Consider the following 17,464-nt stretch of genomic DNA (forward strand, 5'->3'; position numbering starts at 1 on the left):
AGTCCCCTTTTTGGAGGATGAAAAGCCATACAAACATCAATACTTTACAGCATGGCTTTATTAGGCACTATGCCACTGTGCAGGAACTGCTGGTTTGCAGCAAGTGAGATTTTCCTAGGGCTCCACAGGGTAATCCTTTTTCAAGGTCACTGGGACACTCATGGACTTGAAATGACGATGTCCATCTAAATACAACATGGACTCTGAAATACAAGAAAGAAACCGCTGGAGAAATGTGTAGCACCTTGGACAATCATACAGATGAATGACTAGTTTGGAATACTAGGACAGCATTGCATGTGCAAAGCCAGCAACAGGGATGCACACTATCCTGAGAGAACAGATGCTGACTTCATCCTTTTTGTTGGCTGCACTAGTCTTCTTTCATTATTAATGGCTGTTTGCAGTTCCCACCAGGCCTGTATACAAAAGCTAAGCAAAGTAACAACGGCCATTTCTGGGGCCCAAAAGGCATCTCTGGCTTTCAGGGCTACAGAACATAAAAACCCACATCTCCCAAAGACATGCTCCTGGGCTAACAGGTGGTAAGGATAATTTAAAAGAAGAGTGATGGAAATCTAACTCAGTGGCAGAATACATGTTTAGCTCATGTGAATCCTTGGATTTAGGGATAATTTAAAAGATGGAAATATAGCTCAATGTATGAAAACCCCTGGGTTCAATCCCCTGCCATGGAAAAAAAAGAGAATTTCTTTCTTAAACATTTCTTTCCTTCATTAGGAAGAAGCAGTCATCATAACTTACCTCCATATGTTTTGGGGAAAACCAAGGGTACTTCTTTTTCTGACATGAATGTAAAATGAAATACATTGGTGGTCATATGTTCATTACTCTCAAGAGAGGCCACTTCACTATGTACTCTGACTTGAATGTAATTGTCCTGAGTAAAGCATACCTAACAGATTATAGAAATAAGACGTAATCAGTTGTTTTAGGAACAAGGGAAGAACCCAGTCATAAAAGAAACACAGAAAATAAAAACTTCTTTTCTAAACCCAAATGACAAAAAATACTTTTCACATTTCATGGCACACCTACCTGCGAAGAAAGAAAGAGCAGTGAGCCAACTTCAACGGGTTTCTGAAACATGATATCATCTACGGTTACCACAAATGGCCAGGAACCACTATTGGAGAAAGACCAAGATTAGAGTGAACTGCAAAATTCAGGTCTAAAGTATTTCCCTTAACAATTTCCTGACGCAAAATAACAATAGTCAAAAAAAATGTAAAGAAAGGAAATATTGCTGGGCGATGGTGGCGCACGCCTTCAATCCCAGCACTCGGGAGGCAGAGCTAGGTGGATCTCTGTGAGTTCGAGACCAGCCTGGTCTACAGAGCTAGTTCCAGGACAGGCTCCAAAGCCACAGAGAAACCCTGTCTCGAAAAAGCAAAAAAAAAAAAAAAAAAAAAAAAAAAGAAAGGAAATATTATCAAAGGCAGCTACTATGAGGGTGATATTCACTACAGTAAAAGTCTGGGGCTCAATTTGTGTATGACATTACCTAGGAATATATAATAAAAGTTTTTAATTAAAAAATTATCTGAGGCCTTTTACTTAGATTTTAGAATGTTAGCTCATTAATTAAAGACCAACTGAAAAAAATACAGCAATATGAAAAACAGAAAGCAAACTGATTTGAGATCTATATGGTCTCAGTGTCATCTTACATAATTTCCCCATTTAAAACCTAAAGATACACACACACACACACACACACACACACACACACACACACGTGAATGTAGCACACAGAGATCTTATAAAAAGCATAATTCTATAGTGTAGTTCAGAGTGGTCTAAAATATTTCCATTCAGTGGAATAAGTTGTTTCTCAGAAGTTAACTTAAGTCAAACTCACCCAAAGCTACAAGCAGTAGCCCACGCAAGTTCATATGCTTTCCTCATAAGAAAACCACCAAAGATCCGATTGAAAATGTTCCGCTCCTTTAAAAAAATGAATATTAACAAATAAAAGTTTGTGGCTACCCTTTTGTGGGCCGTTTAAAGGTGTGTCAGATTTTAGACAATTATCATGAATGCAATCCAGCACATTCAGAAGATTGCTCACAAAGTTCTAGTACCTGAGGGTGACAAATATCCAAGCTCTTGAGTTTTGTATCCTCCATCCACACTGCCTTTGGCGGCAAAATTCGACTCTGAAAACTTATAGTCCTGTGCAAGTGGAGATGAATTAAACCTGGTTATTGTCATGCTTTCACTCTTGAGAAGAAACTGGTTAGAAACACTCTCCATTCAAGTGTGGCTCTGGAGAAGACCTTGTACTCAAATACTTTCTCAACTTGTAGTCTCACCATCTTAACTTACTTTGGATCCAGTGTGTTAAGAAACATCTCATGTATGGTATTCCTCTCCTCAGGACTGGGAGCCATTTTCAGTAATGAAGCGGAGCTAAAGGCAATCCTTCGTCCCTTGTTCACTGGAGAATGCAAGAACAAAGAGGTGTGATCAGGAGAGTCCTCTCACAGCATCTAGGTTGTCTTGCAGCATACAACTTATGTCTAAGTTTCAAAATCCCACCAGAATATACACATACATAGACACATGCATATGTATATATGTACATACACACACATACATTTATTCATCCAGTAGAATGTTGCAGAGAGTGCATAAAATTTCCAGAAATGGGACCAGGTACATGACACAGTTCAGAAGTACAGCACTTTTCTTAAAGTACAAAGCACTGGGTTTCAAACCCAAACCACAAAAGAAACCTTGTTTTTCTAGTAAGTATTTTCTTTTATTTTTAAGACTCTTTTGGTCTTTTGTTTTGTTTTTAGAGATAGGGTCTCTCTAGTAAGTATTTTCTTTTATTTTTAAGACTCTTTTGGTCTTTTGTTTTGTTTTTAGAGATAGGGTCTGTGTAACCACCCTGGTTGTCCTGGAACTCACTCTATAGACCAGGCTGACCTCGAACTCACAGAGATCTGCTTGCCTCTGCCTCCTTAGTGCTGGGATTAAAGGCATGCACCACAATTGCCCAGCGGAAGACTTTTTAAAATAGTGATTTAACTTATTTTTATTTTATGTGCATTGATTTTGCACATATGTCTGTATGAGGGTGTCAAGTCCCCCAGAACTGGAGTTACAGACAGGTAGGAATTGAACCTGAGTCCTCTGGAAAAGCAGCCAGTGCTCTTAACTGCTGAGCCCATCTTTCTTGGAAATTATATCAGTTTAGCATGAAAACACTGGTTATCATACTGGTCTAGAGTCCTGACCTGTCTTGCATTTAAACCACTAAGATACACTACCCATGTTCCAGTAAATGGTCCTGCACCCATGCACATATTGGCAACATTAAGTGAATTCAGTTTTAAAAAGAGTATATGAAATTAGGAGGGAAGAGTGGGCATTGTATAGGGAAGGAAGGAAAAGGGGTGGGATTTGATAAAAACATACTATATGCATGTATGTAATTCTCAAGCAATAAGAAAATGAAAAGAGAAATTGCTTCATTTAATACTGTCTCATCAATAAAACTGTTCAAAGCATTAACTCCTTGGGACAAAATATAGTATTTTTTATTATCAAAAACTTTCTGATGTGAGTAACACATCTGACTGTTATAAGAGTCATATAATCTTCAATAATCCCTTCTAAGGTAAAACTAATATGCTTAAAATTTTTATTTTACTATAAGTAAGTTAACATACATTCTCCTTGTCTAAAGAGTTCTTCTTCTTCTGCAGTTTCAGGGATGAGTGGATTTACAAATGCCGGCCTAAACAAAAGAGAAAAACTTAGTTTAAGATGTGGCCTTGATGGGTGTAATCCTAAAATTAGGGATGCTGAGACAGGAGGATGTCAAGTTTTAGGCCTACCTACTACAAAAAAGTGTACGCTATTTATGCTATTATCTAATAAAGAATTAAGATGAACAAGTGCCTGCCAGTTTGAAAGTCTTCATCAGGGTTATATCTCAATGATGGGGTGCTGGCCTGGCATATGTAAGGCCCTGATGGCCAGCACTGCCAACATGAAAAGGTCTTCTTTTTTAGGTAATGCTTATTGACAGTCTCATACATGGACATTGGAACAACTGAGCAAGCCCTCTCCTTATAGGCATAACTATGCACTAGAAAGTTCACAGTATACAGATACAGATGTTGGGCATGGTAGCACATGCCTGTAATCCTAGCATGTGAGAGAGGAAGGAGAGATAGGGGCCCAGGGTCATCATAAAAATGAGTTTGAGGTCAGCCTGACCTCCATAAGGCCTGTCTTGCAAAAGGAAAAGGCACAAAGAAAACAGAATATAAGTATTTGGCACAAAGTTAAACCTGATTCTACTCATTAGAACAAAAATATTGGTTTAGAACATTCTGCAGGACAACTGACTTGAACTCTACAAAAATCTCAGTATCTTCAAAGGCAGAAGGCAGGAGGGGTACTTCTGTTAAACAAACACGATAACCAAATGAAATGCAGGGTCCTTTACTGCAGCAGTTCTCAACCTGTGGATTTCAACCCCACAGGGTGTCACATCAGATATCCTGCATATGAGATATTAACATTATGATTCAAAACAATAGCAAAATTACAGTTATGAAGTAGCAATGAAAACAATGTTATGGCTGGAAGTCAGCACAACATGAAGAACTGTATTAAAGGGTCATAGCATTAGGAAGGTTGAGAACCACTGCTTTAGTGGATCCTGAATCTGGGCTAGGACTTCACAAGGAAATTTTAGGGACATCTGGTGAAATCCAAATATGGATCATGTATGAGATAATATAATTGCTTCACTATTAAATAAATTGAAAACATGATATAAAGGCATTGAAGTCATGTATGAGAATTACATTGTTCTTAAGAGACATACACTAAACTACATAGAATTGAAGTCACCAAAAACATACATTTAAATGATTCAGGGAAAAATTATCCCTGTGTGTAATTTCAGAGAGTAAGAGAAGAAGATGAATTAGGTACCATGTTGACCAGGGAATTTAGGTAAAAGGTATAGGAGAATTCAATGCATCTCTTAAAACTCTTCAAAAATAAAAATAAAACAAATAACTATAATGAATCAAAATGATAAAAATAAAATAAAAATTCTTTGAAATAAAGAACTTAATTTATCATAATTAAAAAGTAAGGATAAAAGAGTTCTTCACTGCAGCAAAAGAATTCAACATGTGTATCATTTGTGAATCCTAGATTTCAAATGAAAACATAAAATTATCTTTATCGCCGGTGGCGCACGCCTTTAATCCCAGCACTCAGGAGGCAGAAGCAGGTGGATCACTGTGAGTTCAAGGCTAGCCTGATCTACAAGAGCTAGTTCCAGGACAGGAACCAAAAAGCTACGGAGAAACCATGTCTCGAAAATCCAAAAAAAAAAATATCTTTATCTATCTATATTAGAAATGAGACTATTTTAGAAATGTAGAGGAAGGAAAGAGAAGAAAAAAGATGGTTGGGGTCAATGTGATTCAAGTCTATAATATAGTTGCACAAAATGTCTTTATGAGATCCATCATTATGTAGAGTGAATACATACTGTGATGGTTAGTACTGTCAATTTGACAGAATCTGGTTTTACATAGATGTTAGGTCCCTGCACGGACATGTGAGGAATTACCTAAATTACATGACCTTCTAAGCATGTCTATGGATGATTATCTTGACAACACTAATTGATGTGTGAAGACCTGCCTACTATGGGTGACATTGTTTACTGGCTGGGCTCCCAGACTATAGCAAACAGCAAAAGTGAACTGAACACTAGCATTCTTTCACTGTTATCTGCTTCCTGATTGTGGATGCAATATAACCCATTGCTTTAAGCTTCTGTTCCCTTGATTTCCCTATGACAGACTGTACTCTTGACTTGAGAGCTGCAAGAAATCTTTTCTCCCCTAGAATTTTAATTTTTGGTCAGGGTATTTTGCCATACCAACAGGAAAAGTACATATCCTAGCTCTATACACTGCATAGAAACAAGGGAGAAAATAATACCAGTATAGCTCCAGTACCCAGATTTTGGAGTAAGATATCAGTTCCCACTAAAAGGAGTCTCAGAATTTTATAGATAAATAGCTGACTCCAGGGTTTCGGAAGAAAGGGTATTAAGATGAGAGAGAGTACTAGCAGAGATGACTGGAATTACAGGACATGGGGGTGGTGGTCTATGTAAAAACCTAGTGCAGTGAAAACTCCCTGGAATCTATGAGACTGACCCTACTGAAGTCCCCTAGTAATGGGGGTACAGACCCCAAACCGTCGATCTTCTGTAACCAGACAACGCTTCTAGCAGTGGGACTGGAACATCAACCCAGTCACAAAACTGACCTACAATCTGTTCTGCCTGCAAGATGTGCTGGGGTAATGGTGGTGCAGAACTTGTGGGAGTGGCCCACCAACGACTGCCTGTAACTTGAGGCCCACTCCACAAGAGGGAGCCTATGCTTGACACTGCCTGGATGGCCAAGAACCAGAAGTTACATATCTGGAGACCTAGGATAGAACAAAGCACAACTGGCTAAAGAAAGTCAATGAAATGATTCCTAATGATATTCTGTAATACTCATAGATTGGTACCTAACCCAGCTGCCATCAGAGCAGCAGTACCCAGCAACTGATGGGAGCAGATGCAGAGACCTACTGTAAAACATTAGGCAGAGCTCAGAGAATCCTGCAGAAGAGATCAAGGAAGGATTGGAGGAGCCAGAGGGTCAAGACACCGTGAGACCACAGGCCACAGAATCAACTAAGGACTCATAGCAACTCACAGAGACTGAAGTGACAAACACAGAAACTGAGCTAGGTTCTTTTCCTATATGTTACGGTTGTGTAGCTTGGTGTTCTTGTATGACTCCTAACAACTGGAGTTTTTTTTGGGGGGTGGGGGTATCTCTGACTCTTGCTTGCACCTGGGACCCTTTTGCCAAGTCTAGATGATTTGAGGGTTTGTGCCTCATTTTCTTGTATCTTGCTAGGCCATGTTTGGTGCATATCCCTGTGAGGCCTGTTCTTTTTTTGAAGGAAAACAGGAGGGAGAGGTCTAGGGGGAGAGGGGAGGTGGGAGAAGGGTCTAGGAAGAGTGAAGGGAGGGGAAACTGCAGTTGGGATGAAACGTATGAAATAAAATGAAAGGGAAAGGACATAAAATTCATTTTATTCATTATTATTACTATAAAATAAAAGGGGGAAATGTGGGCCTAAATTGTCTCATCAAACTAGAGGGCAGGAAGGTATAAAGGACTAATGGTGCAGATAAGTGTTCATCTTAGCCTTTCAGAGAGAAGCTTCTTTGTGTAGAGATCAAAGGTTAATGCAGAGACTCATAACCATTCATAGTGTAGAGAATTAATGACTGTGGAGTCATCGCTAAATAAGGTTTCTCTATCAGTAATTCCAGGCTCTGGGAACTATGAGGATACACATATAAGAGCAGGAAGATTGGGAAGAATGCTGTGAAATACTATCTTCTGGACATAACAAGACAGTTCATATTCGTGAACTCACAGCAACTGTGGCTACCTGTGCTAACTGGAGAACATGATCAACATTTCATCATGAAGTCCCATCCTTCCCAGGAGGATGGGGGAAACCATCATTTTCTTCAGTGGAGTAGCTACTGATAAGTTACCCATGCTCCAATAAATAACATCCCCTCATTCTCATGTAAGCAAACCTAACTAAACTCAGTGTATCAAAGAAAAAGACAAGAAAGTAGGAGGGGGCCTTGTTGGGAAGAAGGGGTTCAGCAGGTGTGGGGAGAAGGATAAAGAATGAGCATAAGAGAGGAAAGAAGTAAATATGATTAAACTACATTGTCTGCGTGTGCAAAGAATAAATAAGATAGAATGGGAACTGGAACTAAAACTCCTGTTGAAATCTTGGTGGCTGGATTATCATTAGTAATTTTTTTTTCTTTTTATTAGTTCCTTAAATCCACTTCCATGATTAAATAGGAAAACATTACAGTGAAATACTATTGCTGTAGATACAGATGATCAGAAATTGAAAACAAAACAAAACAATAGACTAATGGGGATAGGCTGAAAGGACAAAGGTGTCCAATCTCCCCCTGGCAGAAGATGATACAACCTGAACATCAAGAAGAGTAAGGACTATAGTTGATTGAAATATACTTAATATATCAAATCCATGGAAGTCAGATACCTTCTTTAAAGAGAAAAAAGAAATGGGAATATGTCATTAGAAAATAACCAAATTTAAAAAAAATTAAATATATATGTATTACAAATCTAATGGCCTTAATAGATTAGGGAAAGCATCCCTTTACATAAATTAATATTAGTAAATTATTAATAAATTAATAATTTAATACATTGAGGGAAAAATCACAGAATTTAAAGGTTGCTTTATTCCAATGAAAATGATTATTGCAATGATCAACTCCATGCATTAAGATCAAGGAGTGTGGAGGAGGAAGTAGCTGCTAAAATGGCTAGTAGATAAAGGTGCCTGCTACCAAGTCTAACAACTTGAGTTCAAACCTTGGGACCTACAAGGAAGAAGGACAAAACCAAGTTCCAAAAGTTGTCTTATAACCTACACACATTCCCCCCTCAATCAATCAATTGATCAATCGATTAGTAAACAGAAAAGATGGAAGAAGAAGTAGCTCATCACAAGATAAAGAAGAGAAAAACAACTTCACTGTGGAGAGCATGCCACTCGTAGACTACACAGATCAATCTTAGCAACGGCTCAGGTGGTACCACCAACACCTACTGACTCACAGGGCCTTTCCTAGCATAATGATAATATGCTCTCACCAATCATGCCTCTGAATCTAACACAAAGCTCTGGGTCAAACTTCAGGTACAGGACACAGTAGGTACACGGTACCACATACAAAGAATATGGATGTCAAAAAGAAGCAATAAGGCAAATTCAGGAAGTAGGGTATTTTATGCAATAGCTAGCCCAGTCTTTCAACATGTTAATGATATAAAACAATAAGAGGGCAGTGGAGACACACAAGTAGGCTAGGTTAGAACATACTTAAAAGAATGTACAACTTGTAAGTATATCAAAATTCAAACTGTACACCTTCAGTGGGTGAATCATATGGCATATAAATTACAACTCAGTAAAGCTATTTTAAAAACAGACTTAGGAAACATAAAATCAAGCATAATCTATACACTGAATTTGGATCCTAATTTGAACAAACCCCTTTTAAAGGACATTAAAGAGTAAGTAAGTATGAAGGAATACTATGTTATATTAAGGATTACTTGTATTTGTTAGGTGTGACAATGGTAATATAGTTTTGAATTTTTATGAGTTTATATTTTTGGTGCTAGGAATCAAACTCAGGGTCTCACACACGCTAATCAAAGATGCTACCATAGAAGTAAGTCCCTAGCATGGTGATATAAATGCTATCTAGAAATGCACGGAGGGGGGAGGACCTAGGACTTACCACAGGGCAGGGAATTCTGACTGCTCTTTGGGCTGGAGAGGGAGGGAGAGAGGAGTGGGGGGAGGGGGAGAAGGGTGGGAGGAGGGGGAGGGAAATGGGAGGCTGGGAGGAGGAGGAAACTTGTTTTTTTTTTCTTTTCTCAATAAAAAATAAGTTAAAAAAAAAGAAAATAGTCAGTTTGAGTATCACAATACCTGAATTCAAGATATGCTATAGTCCTGATATGATGGCACACATATATAATCCTTGCACTGGAAAGGCTATGACAGGAAGATTGTAAGTTTGAGAGCAACCTAGCCCACATAGGGGTTTCGATGTAATAACAAGATAATGGCTAGACTTTGCATACAAACCACAAAAACAAAGTCTGGTATTGGTAGTACATGCCTATAAAACCCAGATTTACTATAGAGTTCAAAATCCTTCTCTGTTGTGGAATATTCCTTTATACTATCTGAAAATGTACCACTGTGGTTAGTTTAATAAAAAGCTAAATGGCATACCAAGTTGTGGAAGGACTAGGCCCCTCCACTCTGCATCAAGCCTGAGCAAGGTATCCCAACATAGCGAATGGGCTCTAAAAATCCAGTTCATCCACCTGGGATAAGTCCTGGTCCCACTGCCAGGGGTTACACAAACACATCAAGCCACACAACTGTCATCTACATTCAGAGATTCTAGTTCACTCTCGTAAAGGCACCCCAGTTGTCAGTCCAGAGTCTGGGAGCTCCCACTAGCTCAGGTCAGCTGTTCCTGTGCTTTTCCCAATCATGATCCCTCCTCCCTCTCTTCAACTGAATTCCAGGAACTCAGTCCAGTACTTGGCTGTGGATCCCTGAATCTGCTTCCATCAGTTACTGGATGTAGGTTCTATGATGACAATTAGCATAATCACTAATCTGATTACAGGGGAAAACCAGTTCAGGCACCCTCTCCACTATTGCTAGGAGACTTAGCTGGGGTCATTCTTGTAGGTTCCCTGGAATCTCCCTGGTACCAGGTTTCTCCCTAACCCCATAATGGCCCCCTCTATCAAGATATCTCTTTAATTGCTCTCCCTCTCCATCTGCCCCCTCTAAGGAGTGAATGGGGGTGGGATGGAAGGTGGGGGGGGGTTCGGAAGAAGGTGAGAGAGGGGCATTTTTCACATAAAATGAAAAGAGAAAAAGAAAGAAAAAAAAGAAAAGAAAGAAAAAAGGAAAGAGTGAAAAGAAAAAGAGGGAAAAAAATCAAAGTCTGGGAGCAGGAACATGTCAGACAACACCAAAATATTTGCTACCAAATATGTTGCAAGAGATTATCAAATAAAAATGAAGGGTTCCAACTGACAATAAAGGCTAAATGGCCAATAACTAGGTTGGAGGTATAGATGGGACTTCTGGACAGAGAGAGCTCTGGGAGAAAGAAAGGTGAAGTTGTGAGCCAGACACGGAATAACCAGGATGGGCTAATAGAGATGATGTATCGATCATGTGGAAGGACATAATTAAAAATATGGGTAAATTTAAGTTATAAGAGTTATTTAGAGACAAGACTAAGCTAAGGTCAAGCTTTCAAAATTAATAATAAGTTTCTGAAGTCTGTTTCATTTTTCGTGAGTTGGCGGCCCCAAAAGAAAAATCTGCCTACAATTCTCAGCTACATAGAGTGCAAGGATAGCTTTGGCTATACTAGACCCTATTTCAAAATAAACAAATAATACATATTACAGAGATTTTAAAAAGCATAAACAGGATGCTATTGGTGTTAAAACACATATAGATTAGTGGAAGAGAATAGAGAGATTAGAAGTATAATAACATGTACATTATGTAGTACAAAGGTGAGTCTTCTCAACAAATGGTGATAGGAAACCTGGGTCTCTGCATACAGAAGAAAAAAAATGAGACTCATCTCTTAGCACTTATAAAAAAGTGAACTAGCCTAGTGGCAGGGGTGCATGTCTTTAATCCTAACATTTGGAAGGCAGAGGCAGGCAGATCTCTTGAGTTGGAGGGCAGCCTGGTCTACAGAATGAGTTCCAAGACAGCCAAAGCTATGCAAAGAAACCTTGTCTCAAAAAAAAAAAGAAAAGAAAAGAAACAAAAGAACGAACTAAGCACTCAAATCTAAGATCTGAAATCATTACAAAAAAAAAATCAATGCAATGATGCCTAATGATATTCTGGTATACCCATAGACTGGTGCCTAGCCCAACCGTTATCCGAAAGGCTTCATCCAGCAACTGATGGATATAGATGCAGGGACCCCATAGCCAAATATTACACCGAGTTTGGGGAATCCTGCAGAAGAAGGGGAGAAAAGAGAGTAGAAGCCAAAGGGGGTCAAGAACACTACAAGAAAACTCACAGAATCACCTAATCTGGGTGTGGAGCCCCAAAAATGTGAGCCTATTTCCATCCTGACAGATGGTCAGGATATGCAAGCATACTTTTGCTCTGTGTTTTGTAAATGGAGTTACCTGGGGAAGGGCTACCTTCAAGATACTTGGTCTAGAGTGGTTTCACTTCCTAAACAACAGAATGTTAATGGATTGATGCCTCAAAGTGTTAAAGCAATTTACTGTTCTTTGAGTTGTCCTTTGTATCATGTTAAAGAAGTCTTCTGTTGCCTTCTTCCCCTTTTGTATTGGGGTATAAAAAGCGTACGGAAAATTGAACATGGACAATTTCTGTTTTCACTGGTATGCCCTCCTGATACTATTCTATAGTTTCTGTTTTATTATTTTCAAATGTATCTTCATATTCTTTACTTATATTTCTAAATCCCCATGCCCCTACGCTGGCAAGAGGTGTTTTTAACATGGCAGGGTCACCATCACTGACACCTGGGCTTCAAGGAGCTCAACAGAGACTGAACCAACAACCAGGGAACCTACATAGACCTGACCTAGGCCCTCTGCATATGTTACAGTTGTGCAGTTTGGTTCTCTTGTGTGACTTTTAACTGTGGAAGCAAGGGCTGTCTCTGACTCTTTTACTGGCTTTTGGGACTTCACTCTTCATACTGTGTCACTTTCCTCAGCCTTAATTTATGGGGAGGTGCTTATTCTTACTGCAACTTAATATGCCATGCCTTGCTGATACTTATGAGATACTTTCCCTTTCCTAAACAGAAATGGAGAACTGGATTGGGGGTGGGAACAGAAGGGGTGGGGAAGGGGCTGGGAAGAGAGGAGGGAAAGGAAAAAAGAAAAGGAAACTGAGGAAACACTTCAGGACATCGAAATGGGTAGGGACTTTTGGGAAAACAGCTTTAAGACAGAAAACAAAAGGGAAATTAAGCAAGCGGGATTCCGAGCAAAGGTACATTTAACAGAGTACAGAGAGGACCTACAGAATGGAGAGAAAATCTTTACAAGCTTACATTTTAGAAAGAGTTGATATTGAGTATATATTACTCAAAAAAATTTAATAGACTAATTTAAAAATGTGCAAATGATATGGCTAATTCTCCCCCAAAAGAAATACCATGGCTAATAAATAAATGAAAATATTTTTAATATCTTTAGCTATCAGAGAGTCAACAAGTTAAATGAGATACCAAATCACCCCAGTGGTTATTTATGGAGGAAGAGGAATGTAGATGGTCTGGGAAGGAATGTAAATTAATACAGACATCATAGACAACTTTTTTTTTAAAGAAACAGATGTGCCATATGGCTCATTTATCTCTCTTCTATATATATTCAAAATATTAATTTAGCATACCAGAGATATCTATATACCTTATGCATGGTACCACTATTTTGCTAAGATAACTGACCCAGCTTAGGTATCTATCAACTAATAAATAGAAAAATTAAAATAAAATACATATATACAATAGAGTATTATTTAGCTGTTTAGAATGAAGTTGTTATCTGCAGAAAAATATACTGAACTAGAGTGCATTACGTTAAGTGAAATGAGCCGAACATGGTAAAACAAGCACCACTAGTTCTCTCTAATCTGCAGCAGCTAAAAACAAGTCAACCTGAAAGGAAAATGGTGACTATTGCAGCCAGGAGTATGCAAGAGGAGTTTAATCAGGAAACAGTGTCTGCAGTTAATAAATAAAATAAAATATCTACATTCATAAAAAGATTCTTACATCATTGTAAGGTAAAATGCCATCATGTAGGAGATTTCTTTTTAAAATATTATACGTCTCCTTTAGAGAAAAATGTGAATTTCGCAAACATGTTCAATTAAGTCTGTTATACTCAGGTCATGGGCATATGGAAATTCATTAGTTTTCTCTGAAGTCTTATGTATTTTTGAAGATTTTTCAAATTAAGGAATTATGAAAAAGCGACAATTACCCTTTATTTTCAGAATCTCGAGCCACCATGACAAAGGTTGCATCCAAAACAGGCCAATAATCCTTATTATTTTGCAGCTAAAGAACAAAGGAAAGAAAAATAAAGTTATAAGGAATGCATTTGTTGGGAAGACTGACCACAGTTCTGAAAGTATTCATTACTGTTATTCTTTTAGGTTATTATATAGTATAGTCAATACCATTTGTATGAATATGGTTAAAATATCATATCCCCAAGAACTGAAAGTATTCTAGGTCTAGGTGTTATCCAAATGTCAAAATTAGAACCCACTCCTACCTCTTAAGACTAAAAATGCTGGCTAGGTATGATAGGATCTGCCTGTAATCCTATCAACTGGGGAGGCTGAGGCAGCACAGTGCCTGTGAGTCTAAGGCTAGTGATGGAGGTGGCTCTTGTATCTTATCTGTTGCTTTCATTGGTTAACTAATAAAGAAAACTGCTTGGCCTGGTAGGACATAAAATTAGGTAGGCGGAGTAAACAGAACAGAATGCTGGGAGAAAGAAGCCGAGTCGCAGTCGCCATGATTCTCTCACTCCAGACAGACGCTGGTTAAGATCTTCCCTGGTAAGCCAGCTCGTGGTGCTACACAGAATATTAGAAATGGGTTAGATCAATATGTAAGAGCTAGCCAATAAGAGGCTGGAACTAATGGGCCAGGCAGTGTTTAAAAGAACAGAGTTTCCGTGTAATTATTTCAGGTATAAAGCTAGCCGTGCAGGCGGCCGGGTGCCAGGAATGTAGCCCGCCGCTCCTATTACTACAGGCTAGCCTGGTGGGTTTCAGGCTACCTTGTGTGATTATAGTCTTGTGTGACTGTCATCCTGTCATATACATACATACATCCTCTTAGCTTTGTGTGTGTGTAGTTGTTATCTGCAGAAAAATATACTGAACTAGAATGTATTACATTAAGTGAAATATATATAAAAAAACTAAGAGGATAGCTGGTATTTTGATCTGTGCATTTCAAGGTCAACCAAGACCCAATGGAAAAAAGAAGCCCTCTAAAAGGGCCCTAAAACTCCAGTCCTGATCAGAAAGGCTATAGGGGATCCAGAGGTTAGGCACTAATCAGTAGATATCCTATAGAGTGAAGAGACACTAGACAGGGAAACTCTAAAGGGTGGAAGAATTGCTAACATTAAACTGAACTAAATAGACAAGGCTCTAAGTTCTATGCTAGTTATAAGGATCTACTCAAATGGTCAAATAGATAACATTAAACACACTGTTCAAAAAAAAAACACAACACATTCTAATAGTCTCTGACCAAATCTGTGGTGTTTTAATCAGTCATAAAAAGTCTAGATTCTCTATCCTACTATTTCTGTGCATAATGTATGCTCCAGGCCCTCCTGTCTTGATCCTAAAACTTTCTCTTTTTTGCCTATTTAATGTAATTTATTTCTTTTTATCATACACATATTCGTTTATTTTACATCCCAGCCGCAGTTTCCCCTCCTTCCTCTCCTCCTAGTACGTCCCCCCATTGCCCCGTCTGTTCCCATCCCCCAATCCACTTCCCCTCCATTTCTCTTTAAGAAAGGGCAGGTCTCCCATAAATATCAACAAAACATAGCATATCAAGTTGCTGTAAGACTAAGCAGCTCCTCATGTATTAAGGATGAACAAAGCAACCCAGTATGAGGAGCAGGGTCCCAAAAGCCGGCAAAAGAGTCAGAGACAGCTCCTGTACCCACTGATAGGAATTCCACAAGAGTACCAAGCTATACAATTATAACAAATATGCATAATGCCTCTCTCAAACAGTAGAGAAACACTTAAGAAGTTGTTTGACATCCTAAAACTTTCTTATCAGCACAATATCCTTTGCCTGTTTTAATTGTTTCCTGTATATATCTTCAGAAGGTCTACAGATCATAACCAAAACATCCAGTTCAAGTATAGAACTCAGCCTCATAAATTTAAAAGCAAAATTTAGCCTGATACAATTATATTTTACAAAAACAAAAGATAGTCTGACATTTTATTCAGATAATCATGTGATTACATCGGAACCCAAAAAGAAACGAGAGTTAGAAAACTCATTGCATTCAAAGAAACAAAAGAGATTCCATAAAGGCTACTAGGATCTCTTAGAGGCTTACCAGGCTAATTGAATCCATTAACCAACCTAAGCCTGAGATATGAAAAATGTCTCATGAGACATAAAAAATGAAAGTTGGGCAGTGGTGGTGCATGGTTTTAATCCCAGTACTTGGGAGGCAGAGGCAGGGGATCTCTGTGAGTTCAAGGCCAGCCTGGTCTACAGAATGATTTCTTGGACAGCCAAGGCTACACAGAGAAACCGTGTCTTAAAAAAACAAAAAAAGAAAGAAATAAACAAAGAAATGAAAAAGACACTACTAAGGATGGAATAAAACAAAAGAAAGCAATGATGCAGAAGGGGGCAGTGGGAGGAAAACAAAAACAAATTTTGACGGAAAATGGAGCTGGCAAGATAGCTCAGCAGGTAAAGTCTCTCTGAACAAGGAAACCACTTACACAAAAATGTCTTCCCTCTGAAGGGAAGAGTCTTCAGTTTTAGTAACTGATCCCCTTTCAGGATTAAAGCTGCTTGTGTTTTCCAGGTTTCTCCTCAAACAACTAAAGTAAATTGCTCAGATAAGTTTAGATAACTCTTATATTAGTTAAAAATTCCATTTTTTACTTGAGGCCAACATATGTATAGTCTAGGTAAACAAATGCTCATTAAAGTGGTTCATTAGTCTTACCACCTTGAGGAGGATGCTTTTGAGCAAACTGTATTTGAGACAGGGTCTCATGTAGTCCAGGTTGGCTTTCTGAACTTGCTATGTAGGTAACAATGATCTTGAACTTATGACCCTCATGCCTTGGCCTCCCAAGTGCTGGAATCACAGGCAGGCATCAACACCCTCAGCTATTTAATGAATTGATTAAAAAATTAGAGACAGTCCTAAATGGGACATCTGTATCACCCTATCGAAGGTTCAGGGGAACATCATGGAAGAGAGGATGAAAAAAAATTAAGAGCCAGAAGATGGGGAGGAAGACTGTGGAATTCTATCCTCTGAACATGGCATGGCTGCTGTATCCATGAACTCAAAGAAGAGTGATGGGGGAGAGTCTTCTGTTTCGTGTTAATTTCATTGGTTAAATAAAGAAACTGCCTCGGCCCTTTTGATAGGACAGCAGCTTAGATGAACAGAGTAAACAGAACAGAATGCTGGGATAAAGAAGCCGAGTCGCAGTCGCCTTGATGCTCCCATTCCAGACAGACGCAGGTTAAGATCTTCCCTGGTAAGCCAGCTTGGGGTACTACACAGAATATTAGAAAAGGGTTAGATCAATATGTAAGAGCTAGCCAATAAGAGGTTAAAACTAATGGGCCAAGCAGCGTTTAAAAGAATACAGTTTCCTTGTAATTATTTTGGGTAAAGCTAGCCAGGTGGCGGGAAGCGACCTGCCGTTCGTTCCTCATACTACAGAAGAGCCGGTGAAAAACACAAGACTGTACCCATCAAAATTCCACCATGAACAGGGGAGGGTCTTAGGAGGCCCACCTCTCCAGGAGCGGCTACTGGCAGTTAATGATTGCTGTAGAAGGTGCAGTCACATTTTTCCATGTCATAGCCACTGGCTAAGCTGTCCATGTTCCAGTAAATAACCCTCCCCCGTGTTTATACATGCAAACCTAATTACACCC

At 38.9% G+C, this 17,464-nt stretch overlaps 1 protein-coding gene across 2 annotated transcripts in view; it reads right to left on the bottom strand.

Annotated features, from left to right (window-relative positions):
- Window positions 1-32: 32 nt before the first annotated feature.
- LOC121441339 (acyl-coenzyme A thioesterase 9, mitochondrial-like) overlaps window positions 33-17,464 on the bottom strand; it is a 41,908-nt gene continuing 24,476 nt past the window's right edge. For both annotated transcript variants that reach the window (XM_041642469.1, XM_041642470.1), the window contains 8 exons: window positions 13,755-13,831; window positions 3,702-3,769; window positions 2,350-2,461; window positions 2,106-2,196; window positions 1,883-1,968; window positions 1,060-1,147; window positions 766-916; window positions 33-203 (listed from right to left, as the gene is read on the bottom strand). In XM_041642469.1, the coding sequence (XP_041498403.1) occupies window positions 115-203; window positions 766-916; window positions 1,060-1,147; window positions 1,883-1,968; window positions 2,106-2,196; window positions 2,350-2,461; window positions 3,702-3,769; window positions 13,755-13,831 (762 nt within the window). In that variant the 3' untranslated portion in view covers window positions 33-114. The remainder of the gene's footprint in view (window positions 204-765; window positions 917-1,059; window positions 1,148-1,882; window positions 1,969-2,105; window positions 2,197-2,349; window positions 2,462-3,701; window positions 3,770-13,754; window positions 13,832-17,464) is intronic.

The sequence above is a fragment of the Microtus oregoni genome, unplaced genomic scaffold (assembly GCF_018167655.1).
Source record: "Microtus oregoni isolate MIOR12 unplaced genomic scaffold, Mior012 000074F_ref0000038, whole genome shotgun sequence".
Lineage (NCBI taxonomy): Eukaryota > Metazoa > Chordata > Mammalia > Rodentia > Cricetidae > Microtus > Microtus oregoni.